We start from the raw sequence: 16,633 nt of genomic DNA, 5'->3' as shown, positions 1-16,633 counted from the left end.
ACCAACCGATAAACAATAAAGTATGATTTTCTCTTGAAAGAGCAAGACACAACAGGTGATGTAATTCTTTCTACCTTGGTTATTGAGTGAGGTTTTTATTTTCCCATGAGAAGATATGAAGTAAATACCATACCATACCATGTTAAGATGAATCTTGAAAGGTAAATGGATATTTGGTCACCAAGAAAGGACAGCAAGGCATTTTATAAAAAAAAAAAAGTAAGTGTCAGTGACGTCTACTAGCATATGTGGGGCTCAGTTATTATTTAAAATTGGTCTACTTGACTGGTATCAAACAACAAGTACATTCAAAATAAAATCTTATGTAATGTTCTTCTCTTCCCTGGTTTAAGTGTTGATCATTAAGGACTGGTTAAAATCATTCAAAAGTGAGGATAAAATAAAATAATTGAAAGGACTCATGAAAAATTGCAACAGGAATGAAAGGAGCTACTGACTTACTACTAGGTTTCACACAATCTATGATGGGAGGGCTGTAAGTATTTCCTCAATATCCATTTTTCTCTTCATGTATATGAGTATAATTTTTGTTGGGTTTTTTTGCTACATTGTCAAATACTCCATTTTTCATTATCTCTAGCAGGTATATAATGACAGCTTTGTGACTGAATTTTGGTCAGCTGAATGTGACCAGAAGTGATTTACTCAACCTTTGGTCCATTAATTTGAAGAGTAAAATGGGACATAAACATGATGTCAGGAACTTCTCAGTTGTCTTGGACAGGAAGATGGTAGCTCCATAGTGATGATAGGTCGGACAGTAAGATGACAGAAAGAAGCAGGCTCCCGACTGCTTTTGAAGTTGCCTGCCCAGATTTTGATACGCAAGACTACCTTCCCTTTAGTTAAAAACAACTGTTATTTCAGTCCGGTGCTCCATTGTGGGTCTCTGTCTCTGTCTCCTTTCATCGGCTGATGAAGGTTAATATTCAGGAGGATGCCTATATGTTTTTCTTTGGGTTCTCCTTCTTATTTAGCTTCTCTAAGAACCCGAATTATAGGCTCAATGTCCTTTATTTATGGCTAGAAACCAAATATGAGTGTTCCCATGTTCCTCTTTTTGGGTCTGGCTTCAGGAGCAGAAGGAGAGAGAGCACAAGCAAGGAACTCAGGACCGCAAGGGGTGCACCCATACACTGAGACAATGGGGATGTTCTATCGGGAACTCACCAAGGCCAGCTGGCCTGGGTCTGAAAAAGCCTGGGTTAAAACCGGTCTCGCTGAACATAGTGGATAATGAGGACTACTGAGACCTCAAGAACAATGGCAATGGGTTTTTGATCCTACTGTACCTATTGGTTTCGTGGGAGACTAGGCAGTTTCGTGGATGCTCACCTTACTAGACCTGGATGGAGGTGGGTGGTCCTTGGACTTCCCACAGGGCAGGGAACCCTGATTGCTCTTTGGGCTGACGAGGGAGGGGGACTTGATTGGGGGAGGGGGAGGGAAAGGGGAGGCGGCGGTGGGGAAGAGACAGAAATCTTTAATTAATTAATTAATTGATTGATTGATTAAAAAAAAAAAAAAACAACTGTTATTTGGAATCTCAAAGTTACAGCAGCCAAAACCAGCATGTGGCTTAACACAAGCACTATTTCTATTAAAATAGTAGAAAAAATTCTCAGTGGTTAATTGTGGACTTGTCAATAACTAACCTAGCTGATCAATGTGAAAACTCATTCATAATCATGGCTAATGATGATGAGAGTACTCTACTGTAGCAGTCTTTTCCATTTATAATGAGAATTACACAACTATTTTTATTCTTGCAGCTAAATACCTCAAAATGTGTAGGAAAATTTTCCTATGTTTATATATTATTACATTTATGATAATATTTTCCTCAAATCAACATGGAAATATTGCTTATAATCAAAAATACACACCGATTAAAACTAGTTGTGACCTATTATTTTTGCACAAAAAGATCAACTAAACTTAATGAAACATTCAGAGCCATTCTCAAAGGAATCTTCTTACCTCTGAGGACCTGAATGGCTTTCTGACTGATAATTTTGCCTTGAATGATCATTTGGAGAAAAAGTGAGGTTGGCAATTTAACAGATTGTTTGAAATTACCATTCCTTTTGACAAGAAAAGCAGAGGAAGATGAAAATACACTTAACAGAAATGTTGACATGCAAAGGTATTACAGCTGGTGCACTACTATCAAATAAATCAATTATTAAAGGCTGGGGTACAGAAAGCAATAAATTTATGCTGTGATTAATTAATAATTTAATTGATGCTTAGGGCTTTAATCAATCTTAAAAGATGCTTAATGTAAGCATACAATGAACCCAAATGTCAAAATAGAGAAAAGTCGTTCTATTCAATTAGCAAGTTTGGAAACCCTCATACTTCCTTTCTGGGAAGCATCCCATGGAGATACTGATTAGTTAGGAAGAAACACTGATCAAAGGTGTATTCATAGAGTTTCTTAAACTGTGAGTTAAAAAGACTGAATTATGTTTGATAAGGGATTGGGAGTGAGTGATTATTTTAGAAATGTTGTCACCTAGGTCTTTAATGAGAGATTTACAGTATCTATTGCAGCAAATTGAATCAAATTAGATTTCTTTGAGACTTTGTTGCTACACATAAATCACTGGGCATGTGCATGGGTGGAGTGAGATGAATAGGAACCACTAACACAGAAGAAAAGAAACCAGAGGTGTCATCCTAGCTTTGCTGCTGAACATGTTCTGCCAAGGTCTTTGCTAGCTCTGAAATTCTTTGATTTCCAAAAGAAGATTCAATCTTACTAATTATGAAATTTTGTTATATATGCCTTTGAATCCAAAATTTGAAAGGAGCTTTAAAAAATTCAATTTGTAATCTATTATTATTCTTCACATCTTAGAATTCAGACTTTAGCATAATGAATGAACACTTTCTGATTAGGACTGATAAAGAGCCAATTAAAGGTGTATCTACCTGATTGCAACCATTCATAAATGCAAACAACTCCAGTCTTAGAGTGCAAAGGAGGTTATATCTGCCTATTATATGGACAAATGACTTGTGTTCTTATTAAAAACTGAAGCTTGCTCTTAAGTGTTATGAATAGCATAAATGGATTTGCTTTTTTTTAAGCTTTAACAGAGAAAGAGTACTTATTACACTGGGATGGTAGAAAGGTATTTGATTTAACAGAAAATAATTTTTATGTTACAGGCTTTACAGGCTTTTGATTTTTAGGAGAAGTTCATTAAATGGGTTGTAACTACATATTTTCAACTCACAGCCCACATAATAAGCTATTCTATAAAGTTACTTTTCTTCATAGGATTGCAAGACATTATAGAGAGTGTCCTAATGTCATCACTATTATCTATTTGTGTCTATTAAGAATACCGTTACAATGAAGGATCAATCTGATTGGGGGCGTGGAGGGGAGAGTGTTGAAAGAGATGACTAGAAAGGGGCATTTCACAGCCAGGTAGAAACCTAGTGAAAGTTAAACTCCCAGGAATCTACAAGGATGACCCCAGCTAAGACTCCTAGCAATCAATAGTGGATATGTAGCCAAACTGACCATCTTCTGTGATTAGATTGATGATTACTACAATTGTCATCAGAGAGCATTCATCTAGTAACTGATGGAAACAGATGCAGGGACCCATAGCTAAACATTAGGCTGAACTCAGGAATATTCCTGAGAGAGGAAGGATTGTAGGAGCCAGAAACATCAAGGAAATCACAAGAAAACCCACAGAAACAACTTCCTTGGCACATAGGCACTCACAGAGTTTGAACCAACAACCAGTAAGCCTGCATGGGACTGACCTAAGTGCTCTACATATATGTGATAGTTGTGCCACTTGGTCTACTTGTTGGACTCCTAACAATTAGAGCAGGAGCTGTCCCTCATACTTTGGCTATCCCTTGGGAACCTATTCCACATACTGATTGCCTTGTCCAGCCTTAATACAAGGGGGGAGAGAGTGCTTAGTCTTATGGCAAGTTGATATGTTGTGCTTGGTTGATACCCGTGGGTATCCTGCGACTTTCTGAACAGAAGCAGAGGAGGAGTGGACAGAGAGGGGAAAAGGGAAAGTGGGGGAAAATAGGAGGAGAGGATGGAGGGGAAACTGTGGTCTGGATGCAAAATAACATGCATTTCCCCTTAAATATCATAATCCATGGCAGTAGTACTCTCTATTTGCCAAGAAATGTTTTAACCAAGTTTGACAGATGGTTGTCTCTCGTTGAAAGGCAAGGCACCGGACCAAAATTTAAAAAATAAAATCAAATAACAATAACAGCAAAATCCACCAAATAACATATGCCTATTACAATCAGAAATTTGGGGAATTTTATACACTTGACATGTATTATCTGAAAGCCAACCATACACTTTTTAAAGAGCAAGGTTGTGCATCCAAATTTATCAAATGCAGATTCATCACTCATCAAACCTGAAGTATATGGATGATATCTATATGGGCCAAAACCTGCTAAAAACACCTCTATTGGACATTACTGCTGGAAAAAGTCCCGAAGAGCTGAGCAGCCAAGATGTGTGACTTCATCGAGGACCAGACAGCAGAGTTCAAGGAAGCTTTCCAGCTGTTTGACCGAACAGGTGATGGCAAGATCCTGTACAACCAATGTGGGGACATGATGAGGGCCCTGGGCCAGAACCCTACCAATGCCAAGGTGCTCACGGTACTGGGGAAGCCCAAGAGCGATGAGATGAATATGAAGGTGTTGGACTTCGATCACTTCCTGCCCATGCTGCAGACTGTGGCCAAGAACAAGGACCAGGGAACTTATGAGGACTATGTCAAAGGCCTTCGTGTGTTCGACAAGGAAGGGAATGGTACCGTCATGGGTGCTGAAATCCAGCATGTCCTATTCACACTGGGAGAGAAGATGACAGAGGAGGAAGTGGAGATGCTGGTGGCGGGTCATGAGGATAGCAATGGTTGTATCAACTATGAAGAGCTTGTCCGGATGGTGCTGAACGGCTGAGGACATTTCCAGACCCCGAGCCTGTGCCTTGCCATCTGGTCTCTTCTGGATGTCTGTCTTCACCAAATAAAATTCTCTCTTTGCCCCCCCCCCAAAAAAAAAAACCCTCTATTTCAAAGCAAGATTATGAGCTAACAGAAATACCAAAGTCTTAACCATACCTAAACTATACAATCATTTGCAGTAGAGCCCTTACAGATGTGATACAGTAGAAGTGAAGTCATGCTGGCTTATAGCAAGCCTGAGTCCAATAACTGGTATTTTTGTAGAAGCCTTCAAAGATGAGTAAAAACACAATGAGGAAGTCCATGTGGAGACAGAAAAGGAGGCTGAAATGATGCAGCCATAATCCCTTTTTCCTCCTTTTCTTTCTCTCCTTAATGTTTTCTTTGTAGTATAGACTGTTCTGTATTTGAGGTGAGACATTTGATCATGTGCACCATGAAAGGTACTGGGTTACCTTTAGAAACTAGAGAAGAACCATGCGACAGATTCTCCCTCAGAGTTTCCAGAGTGAAAGGATTGTACCAACAATATGATTTTTGGAGTCATCTTTGATATTTTTTTCTCTCCTTCAAAGGAGTATCATCAGTAAGCTTCTTAAGAAACCATCTCCAAAAACTTTTTTCTTCTGGTAAAATACCTTTAGTAACCCTAGTCTAAGTTATTGGTATCTGTTAATAAGAAGGAAATGTGAAAAAATGAAAACATGGCATTTTTTAGTTTTTATTCTACAGACTAAGCTAACAACCTTTTTTTCCATACAATAGTTTTAAAAATGAAGAATAATAAGAGGAGTCAAGGGTATTGACAATTGCTAGCAATGAAAGAAAAAAATCAGAAATTTGAGTTTTCTTTTTACATGGAAGGACATAAAAAGTAGAGAAAAATGTTTTCTTTTTAAATGGGTCATACTGAGGTATATTTGAATGACAACTAGGTTAGTTCAGTGGAAAGGAAGAAACTGATGACTAAGTAGGAAAAAAAGGTATAATCAATATCCACTGAAGGTGAGAAGGGTTGAAATTCAAAGTAGAGGCCAATGCTTTGGAAAATTAAAATATTTTTAAATGTGTGTAAATGTTTTGCTAGCATTTATAGAACCACTTGCATGTCTAAGCCTGTGGCAGTCACCATATGGGTACTGAGAACTAAACCCAATCCTCTGTAAGAGCAGCAAATGCTCTTACTTTGAATTATTTCTCCAGTCCTAAGGAAACAATTTATAGTAAGAGTAAGGCAGTAGAGTATGATGATCAGAATCATTGTGTGGAAACAACTTGCCTGGGCTCAGCTCTGATGTTTGCCATTTGGGTTTTGCTATTGATTTTGATATAGCCATTAAAAATGTTTTTTTTTTTATATTTCATATCCTTCCTACTAAGATGAAAATGAAAAACATAGATCATAGCTTATGACTAATGATATCTATGTCTATATAGACTAATGATTTATAGTAGATAAGGTATATAGTATATACAACAGATATTGACACAATGCATTTACAATAAATGTCAGCTGTTGCTATAATTATTTGATGACAGATGCTGGTATGTTGGAAAGAATCTTGATGGGAGGGTGAAGCAGCTGCCATATGACTAAGTCCATATGTTGAAGAAGAATGAAGAGTTGAACACAGAGATTTGTGAAGAAAGGTGAAGAAAAAAAAATGAAGCAGCAAGGGGGAGACTTTGCTTTCTGAAAATATTTTTCTTGATAGATATAATATAGTTCTGAAGACCCTACAACACTTACTTGTTATAAACAACAAATGATATGCTATCAAAGAGATCATTAAAAAGCACTGTACTAGCTGGTCATGATGGTACATGCCTTTAATCCCAGCACAAAGGAAGCTTAGACAGGAGGATTTCTCTTAATTCAAGGCCAACCTGGTCTAAGTAGTGAGTTCCAGGACAACCAGCCAAATGGTATATAGAAAGACTACATATCAAACAAGCAAACAAAAACAAAAATAAAAGTACTGTATGAATGTTACTATTTTTGTCAACCCAACAAATCAAATTGAAATGTTTTTCCTACAGCTGGGTTTGAGGAATGGTAAAAGACATCATGTAACTATTCACTTTATTCTCTGAATCATAGGCTTATTTTCCTAATGCTTCTTAATCTTGGCTATATTCGAAGCTGTCTCTTCTTATTTGTATATATTACACTTTAATAAGTTTGAGGTGAATAAAATAATGTTATAAATTCAGTGTGGTTCAGGATTTAAAAGCTTATTATCTCAAAATATGAATTATACCTCTTAGCCTTTGGGCTTCTCTCAAAATGCAAATATAATTATTTAACAGGCTAAGTTTATTTTAAAATAAGGCTTAGGTACTCATGTTTGTAGCAAATAAATGGCATGTAAAACTCCTGGCAATCTTACCATTTTGACAACATGACATTTTCCCATCCAGCTGGTCATTAGGCCTTTCCAACTGTCAATGTCTCTTGCAATCTGCTTTAATAGTAGCATATAATTAGCTTTATACAGATCTCAGACATTGGGGGGTGATATTCCAATGCAAATATCAAAATCCCAAGAAAGTTAACTCAAAGAGACATATGTTGCCACCATTCTTCATGACAATCTTTAGCTCTGAAAGCAGTACCAGTTGATTTGGGTAAGGTACTTTGAATCATAATATGGAAATATTGTAATTAAATACCTACTGGAGTTCTGGAAAATATGTTCAAGAGAATGATATAAATAGCAACATGTCATTAAAGTACTTTGTTTGTCTTCACATCTAGAGCTTAGTAATTGTTTTAATAATAGCTGCCAAATAATTGGAGAAAAATTATTTCTAGTTCTTGGTTGAAGTTTTCAAGATTTGAGTATTAGAAAAGATTTAAATCAACATAATTTTATTTATAAACTAACACACTGATTAATCTGATTCATCTCAATTTACTGTATCACACTTAATTATATACACACCCTCACACTTATATACTTAAGCACAATCTAATTTTCAGTAAGAAAACCATGTTGTTTTTAATGTTAAGTGAATTGTAGTGCTCAATAGAATTTGAGGTCAATTTTATTGTCAAATAAAAGCACTCCATTTTGCATTGTAAGCTTTTAACATCCAACAGAACTACTTCTTCTCTAATGAGAATTCCTTCCTCTGTGGTGGTTCTGTATCACCATAGCAAGATTTCTGAGTGGATGAAATACAATATTAAAGGATTTTGGCAGATAAGATAGGCAGTTGCTCCTGATCCTATGTGAAACATTTTATGATAATTCTTTATGTAAAAGAGGCTAAATGAGAAAACAGTGACTAAGACAAAGCAGTGTATATTATGATTTTTTGCTAACAAAAATGAAAGATTCCTATTATTGACATAGTTCTAAGAGTCCTTTATTTTTTTTATTTTTGCAACACAAATAAATATTCCTAGCAAATTAAAAAATGTAATCTACAAGGCTTCAGATCTACCCACAGGAAACTTTTTGATTGGCAAGACAAATCCAAGATGCCAATGGTGCATTTCAAACTCTAACTTGGCCAGGTTCATGATCCCACATCACAGGAGAGTAGAGAATTTGCCATCTCCTGAAGAGCTTAAGGCTGCCTTTATTTCAGCTATATATGATAAATTGGGCAATGACCAAATGCCTTAACTTTTAGAAAGAAGCTTCAGTTTGGAATTTAGAGTAAAATTCCAAACAGAATGTTCATGAATAACATTTAAACTAGATGTCAGATGGAATTCTTTATTCATTTTGAGTTTTTCATAAAACCATTTTCTGTACCTCAGTGACTTGACAAGAACTCTAGACTTGAGTTTCTCATTGTGCACCCATTTATGTCTCTTGACAATTATGCCTTTATCCTAAAACCCTACTTGATTTATTGCTGGGGATCATTATTTCTTTATTAAGACATTGCTATCTGTATATATAATACATAATTTAATTACTGTTATTTATTAGAGAGGACAAGTAAAAGCATGAAGAACATTATCATTCTATAATTCCTTAATAACAGATTATTAATCACACAAGTTATTCAGGTTTTAAATAANTCCTGTTTGATGTTTCAAAAACTGGAAGATGGCTCAGCAGTAAAAGGCATTGACTGTTTTTGCATAGGCCCCTTGTGTATTTCTGCCACTTAAGGTTACAGTGAAATAGATGGATGTCTGGGAAGTAAAATTTAAGTTGATGCAAAACCTGACAGTACTTTGATCTTAGAGTTTTCAGCCTCCAGAAATGTAGAAAATAAAGTTCTGTTGCTTAAATGTCAGTAAATCTATGCTACTTCTTAAATTTTTAAAAGACTATCATACATGAATACTTTATTTATATGACTTACACTCTTCCTCCTCCTCTAACTATCCCAAATTACAAGGGGCATCAAGGTACCCTTTTGAACTTCTTTGTCTCTTCAGTAAAAGTTTTTAGGAACGGAGTCAAAACACAAGGACAATTTTATTAAATTTTAAGTGAAAACACACAGGGCAAGAAAGCTATAAAACCTCAGCAACTGCCTTGAGAAAGCCAACAGAGGAGAAAAGGGAATCACGCCATTTCAACTGGCACAAAGATCAGACAAACTGAGGGTACGCAGATGTGCAGGAAGGGAACCCTTGGAATCAGTGAGGGAGACCAAAATGTTGTGAAAAAGTCCTAAGTGTTAAAAAAAAAAAACATGCCTAACAAACAGAAAGAATAAAAAGAAAAGGTGTGCTTTTATGAAAAGAGGACAGACTTACAACACTTCTATTTTTTGTGGCGCATAATATTCTGCATTAAGGGAAAAGATATTGTGAAGGAAGAATACGGTATCCAATTAAAGAAATAATCATTTAGCTTATCACATTTAGTATGACTTACAGTGAACCTACCTTCCTATGGGTGGTCTCTTAACCAAAATGGAGTATTAGGGCTATACTATATAACCAGAAAAGAGATTCCATTTTCTAGAACAGGAGACTTTCTCTACTCTACCATTCTGTCTCTGAAGTGATTCTATGTATTTTGAAAATGGATACAAGATTAGAGTTCCAAATAATTCTGTCCATCTTTGGCCTCTGGCAAGGACGAGCCTACTAAGAAGCCCAATGACATTTTTGGCTTTTTGCTAAGAAAGAAAATGATTACTTTAGGGGCTGGTTTTTACCCTAAACTACCTATCCAATTTTTGCCTCTGACCTCATCATATTCACCCATCCCCACTTCTTTTCAAATTCAATTTTTTCATTCTTAATTACTATTTTTACAATATTTTTTATCACTTAGTGAGTTCATTTAGTGTTGCTTTTATGTACATATGTTTAGGGCAGACCACTTGGGCCTGAATGACCTATCTAGGATCTCAATGCATGAATGGAATCAGGAATACTGCAGCATGTAAAAGAATGAATGATTGAAAAAAATATTTTTGTGAGTATTTCAGTGATTTGGCCATAACATTTACTAAGCAAGTGGTGATTCAGCTTCTATGGCTAAGCTGATTTTTCCTTGTGTCCCTAAGCATTTCTATTAATGCTACTGTGTTTCTTAATTTATATTTTTCAATTATAAGTTTGGTGATTTTGTTTTGTTTAGCAAGACATCTACATATGTTTCCTTCCATACGTAGTCAAATACTGTTTAATTTTCTCTTGAAAATTTTATATTTATGTTTTAACAATGAACTCTTTAAATTTTTATGATTATGAGATTTTCATTCATGAGTACTATATTTACATTGTTTCTATTCCTCCTCTGAAATTCATTACCTCTTCTATAACTATTATTGTTACATATGTATGTAACACAAATATAGGTGACAAATATGCATATATATATATACACACCACACACAAACACATACATATATGCTGAACACTAAAGACTATTTTCCTTGCTCTCCACATTACTTAGTTTTCAGTAGTTTTTTTGTGTAGGATTGAGGCCACCTGGCATTTGCCGTGAGACAGTGACTTTTAGGAATATCAGACATTATACTCATAAAACCTTAGCAACATGTCCACCTAATCATGAGTTGAACTAAAACAACAATAGACATGATATTACTGATTTTTAAAATACCTTGCTGAGTGGAAAAGCTTAGCCTTGACATCATTATGTAGGTAAAGCAGGCTTTGAATTTGTGGTACACTTACTTCATCCTCCCAAATACCAGAATTCTAGACATGCATTAACATAACCCAGTTACCTCAAGTTCTTTTAATTTTAATATTGAGAGATGTGTTCATGGATTTCGGTATGCCACATAATTGACACAAAGCCTTTAAAATGACAAGGTTAGGGTAATAAGTTTTTGTTAATAGTTCTGAGGAGAAAACTTTGGGAACTTGTACTGGGTTTCTGGTATTCAATTGTTTTTCTTAATCATTAGCCCAGTCTACAGTCTATATTGCTTCTCAAGAGAATTAGCTCTGTGACATGCCCTTGTTCTTATTTTCTATCCTCCGAAGACCCTTCTTCATCAGGGGCAGAGGCAGCACCATATCTTACTTTTACTTATATTGCTTTTCCCACTAAGCTAACTTCTATCCTTTACTATATTTATTAATGACCCTCAATCATCAAAATTCTATTTAAGCTTACACTATTATTGTATAAAATCATTGCTTCAGTTAAACCATACAGCTTAGGAGAAAATCAACTTCATAATAATCCACAGATAAAAAAGCCTAATGAAGTGGTATATTTCCATGAGATAATCACACTACATTAAAGGCAGTGAGGATCTCTCCATACCCATTCACACTACACCAGATACCAGAGAAAAATTGCAATGAAAAGCATGCAAAAACACAGTAGTAGCAAGAGACATTCTGGGGCCAAGGCTCTCAGGGCCTTCTCTTTCTGAGATGCATCTATCAGTGTCTTGCATGCTGATGGACCAATCCCTTGAAGTCAATTGCCACCTGTTGCTCTTATGACATGGCCACTAGATATTTCCTTATTGTGTAAATTTTCAAAAACATATTCTTCTGGATTTTTGAAATCTATAGGACACGACTGTAATGATAATCATCCTACTGCATGGTAATATATCAGGACTAGTACCACACTGTAGCTTACTTAGTCTTTAGTGGTCAACCTATCTCCATTTCTCCTTTTCTCCTATTCTCCAAGTCCTTGGTAACTAACATTTAGATATTAATTTCCATGATATTTCTTTATAGTACACTTATGAATGAGGGCCTATAGTACTTGTTCTCTTTTCGTTTATCTTACAACATAATACCTCAAGTTTTATTCTATATTGTTGCAAATGATTCTTTCTTTGAATTAATGTTTTTAATTGAATGTATTGAATGGATGTATCCCATTTTCCCAATTTTTTCATCAGTTGATAAACATTTAGATTGTTTTTAGTTCTGGGTTATTGCGAATAGCATTGCAATGAATGTGGGAGGGTTAATGCACCTTTTAAATTTCCTTTTTAATTTGTAGCCAAATAATGAGATTGCTGGACTTTTTTGTTTGTTTGCTTATTTGTTTTTTTGAGACAAGATTTCTCTGTAGCTTTGGAGCCTGTCCTGAAACTAACTCTTGTAGACTGGGCTGGCCTCGAATTCAGGGAGTTCCACCTGCCTCTGTCCCTTAGTGCTGGAATTAAAGGTGTATGCCACCACTGCCCAGTTGATTGATGGATTTTTTGATGATTATTATTTAACACTAATTTGTCTTTGGGTTTTTATACCTATACCTTCTTTTAAAATTGCATTACATGTCTTCTAAAAGGTAGGGAGTTTCTTTTGTTTGGATTTCAAGCACTTGCATCTGATTTTTCTTAGGAAGCTTTAAAATTGCCCTGCCAGTAAACAACATTCTCTTGTGATCATCCTTTACATTTTTGCAATTTTTCTCTTGAGTTTCAAGAGTGGACATGCATGCTTGCTGAACTGGATTTTTGTTGTGCCCTTATTTCCACGCTGTAATATATCTTTTCATTCTGTTTCTTTTTCTTTATTTACTGAAATTCTACCCATCCTTCAAGACTAGTTGCAGCACTTGTTTCCTAGTGTTTCATAAAAGATTTTCCTTGTCAGACTACACCAATATCTTAATTTTTCAAATGCTATGACATTCTTTGCATTATTTTGTAGTTATAGAATCTTTGAGAGCAGAGGCTGTTAGAGATCATTTTGTTTCCTCGGCCAGAATGAACAGAATAACTAGGATGTCCACATGAGTTAGTGACTTTCAGGGTTTCCATGCCCAAAATACTTGACAGAAGCAACTTAAAGGAAGACACAGTTAGGCCCATACTTTCATGTGGTTTAGTTTATGATGTGGCTGTACTGATTCTGGGCCTTTGATGCATAGGCTGAAGAGAACTTTCTAGTGGAAGTTTATGGTGGAGAAGGTCCTTAGGCTCATGATGACCAAGAAGCAGATCAGAGAAGTAACAAGAAAGTTCCAGAGAAAGATACAGTCCATAAGATAAACCTCCTGTGGCTTACTTGTCCCACTCAAGTGCCACTTTTAAGGTCCACTGCCTTTTCATACACTATTAAAAATTAGGGTCTATCAATGAATAATCTATTAATCTCTGGAAATGCCAGAAATTGTATTGCCATTCTCAGTAATTCTTAACCCAGTAAAGTTCATAATCAAGGTCAACCATCACACCATCAACTTACCTTCAGTTTTGGCCTCTCTAACTGTCAAAGTTCTGGGTGTAAACATTTTCCTAATGAGATTGACAGCTATCAATTATTATTTTATGTGTTAGTAGGAAACTAGATTCTTCTAGGAATAATTATTCAAAACATGAGTGAAATAGATGTTTTTGATATAAAAAAAAAGATTTCCACAAAATTTCCTTCAGATTTTAATAGTTTAACTAACCTAATGGGTACCTTTTTATTTTTAATGAGTCACCTATTTCATTAATCTTTTTAAAGAGTTATCTTCAAGATCCATAAAAAATTGAAAACTAGAGATTCTTTCATTTTCTAATCACAATCATGGCTCCTAGTATGTTACTTACACCATAGTGGATAGTCTTGATCTCAGGATCTATTTCCAAGTTCCAAGAAGTAATATGAATTTTAATTCATACTGGATATTTATCTAAAAACTGCAAAGGAAATAATTACTTAATATTCTGCCTCCAAGATTTTATCCATTTGTAATGACTAAATTATTCTATCACATTAAAAATTTTGGCACTTATCAGCAATTATGAATATAAAATAGTCTAATTATGTAATAAAATATAGTACATAAAAATGGTACAGAAATATAACTGGTAGTTAATCAATAGATAATGCCCAAGGTACTGAACACTAGCAACGGATGATCATCTTTTAGTTCAGATATTAAGATGAAGGAAGGCCATTATTTTATGAACAGATAAATAACTTGTAAATGTTATATTTATTTGTAATGCATTGTGATTTATAAGAATGTTTCAGGTTAACAAAAAAAAGAATGCTGTTTAGAATAATAGCAACACGTGACTTGTTTACTCTCTGCAACAGATGCCTTTCTGTTCTTAGATAAAGCATCCCCCTTTGATATGACTGTTCTGATTTGTAAAATGGGCAAACATTTCTGCTTTAGTTGTATCATGCGATTCTAATTATTGCCAAAGTCAAAAGATGAAAGAAAGAGAGAAAGAAAGAAAGAAAGAAAGAAAGAAAGAAAGAGACAAGTTATAAGGTTGGAGAGATTGAGATTGGCTCATTGGGTAAGGACACTTATTACCCATGCATGAGAACCTAAATTCTGATCCCAGCACTCATATAAAAGAGAGTGGGATTAAAATATTAATGAAGAAGATAAGAGCTGGGTGTGGCCATGTGCCTGCCTATAATCTCAAATCTGATGAGGGCAAAAGTAGGAAGAATTCTGGGGCTTACTGGCCTACTGCCTAGTTGTAGGCTCAGTGAGCTCAATGAAAGACTCATTCTCAAAGGAATAAGTTGTGGAGTGATAGAACAAGATACCCTATGTCTTCCTTTGGCCTCTCTGTATATGTACAGGTGTTTGCAAGCACACACACACACACACACACACACACACACAAACATAGAGCAGATATAAGCTACGCTGGAATTAGTTGTAAGAAGTACTATTTTAGTTAATTAGAAGACTATGTATATACCACAACAACATTCTTATCTATTATTCTAGATATGTTCATAGATAATGTACTGGTTAAATTTTTGTCAACTTAATACAAACTCAGACAACTTGGGAAAAGAATCCCTCAATTGAAAAAAAAAATGCTTCCATCAGGTTTGCCTGTACACAATCTGTGTACCATTTTCTTGATTAGTGTTCATATAGGAGATCTCAGACCATTAGGTCTCTGTACCAGCTCTGAGCAAGTTGGTCTGGGCATAAGAACAACTTGTATAAGAAAGCAAGGGGAAAGAAAAACACATGACTAGGATATAGTGTAAAGCAGAGGTCATGAGCTGAAAATAAAGTACACTCCTAGTGAACCGTCAGACACATTTCTTAGATCATTTGTAAGATGGATTATCTACATCACAATAGGTGCATAAGAGTTGGCTCAACAATGGGAGGCAGAGGCAGGCGGATCTCTGTGAGTTCGAGGTTCGAGACCAGCCTGGTTTACAAGAGCTAGTGCCAGGACAGGCTCCAAAACCACAGAGAAACCCTGTCTCGAAAAATCAAAAAAAAAAAAAAAAAGAAGAAGAGGACTTGCTACTCTGACAGAGGACCTGGGTTTCCTTTCAAACTCTCCACTGGGTGGCTAATAGCCACCTGCTATTTTGGTTCCAGGGTATTCAATACTCTCTCTGCCTTCTATTCACATTTGGCACACACACACACACACACACACACACACACACACACACACAGGGATAAAAATAAAACTTAAAATAAATCTATAACAAATCAATAACAAAAATTAAATAATTTTCAAAGAACAAAAATAAATAAATTGTCTGGAATCTGCAGTATATTATAGCACATATATAACTAAGCTTTACTGAGGTTTCTTTTTTACTTGATATGGACATACATCCTTGTAATCACTGCTACACTGGAGGATGAGGCAAAAATTCACAACTTGAGGCCATATTTATAACCTATTGAGGCTCTGTCTAGATAGATAGATATATAGATGAGAGGGAGAGAGAGAGAGAGAGAGAGAGAGAGAGAGAGAGAGAGAGAGAGAGAGAGAGAGAGAGAGAGAGAGAATAGCCGAGGATATCTAACATTCAAAACTCCCTGGTTTCAGTCCTTGGTGGCATATGAAGAATTGTTTTTTTTTTAAATACCATTTTAGAGATAATAAAATTACACATTGCCCTTTCCTTTCATCATGTGCAACCCCTTTGCTCTTTCTGAATTCATGGCTTCCATTTCTTGAATTGTTACTGTGTATGTGTGTATGTTTCTTCCTACATATATAAATACATCCTGCTCAATCTGTACAATTTTAATTGTGTATATGTTTCTGAATGAGTTTCTGATAGAGACGTCCACCATCTCTTGCAGCAGTCTGGTTATGTTATGTGCAGCCATATTTATAATTAAGGGAATACCTACACTTTCAAAATAAGTAATATCATGAGGTAAAAAATAGATTTTGTGGTTGCATCTTAAATTTTGGAAAAAATATGGTGGATTATGAACTAATATGGACTAATAGCTCAGATAGACGTAAAC

The 16,633-nt window shown here is 35.5% G+C and overlaps 1 protein-coding gene across 1 annotated transcript; it reads left to right on the top strand.

Annotated features, from left to right (window-relative positions):
• The first annotated feature begins 4,542 nt into the window (after nt 1–4,542).
• LOC126491304 (myosin light polypeptide 6-like) lies at nt 4,543–5,025 on the top strand. Its single transcript, XM_050126874.1, has one exon. The coding sequence runs from the start codon at nt 4,543–4,545 to the stop codon at nt 4,996–4,998; it is 456 nt and encodes a 151-aa protein (XP_049982831.1). The 3' UTR covers nt 4,999–5,025.
• Nucleotides 5,026–16,633: the final 11,608 nt, after the last annotated feature.

Source organism: Alexandromys fortis, unplaced genomic scaffold, assembly GCF_014885135.2.
Source record: "Alexandromys fortis isolate MF-2015 unplaced genomic scaffold, M_Fortis_MF-2015_v1.1 scaffold_180, whole genome shotgun sequence".
Lineage (NCBI taxonomy): Eukaryota > Metazoa > Chordata > Mammalia > Rodentia > Cricetidae > Alexandromys > Alexandromys fortis.
This window is presented reverse-complemented; position numbering and strand designations above follow the sequence as displayed.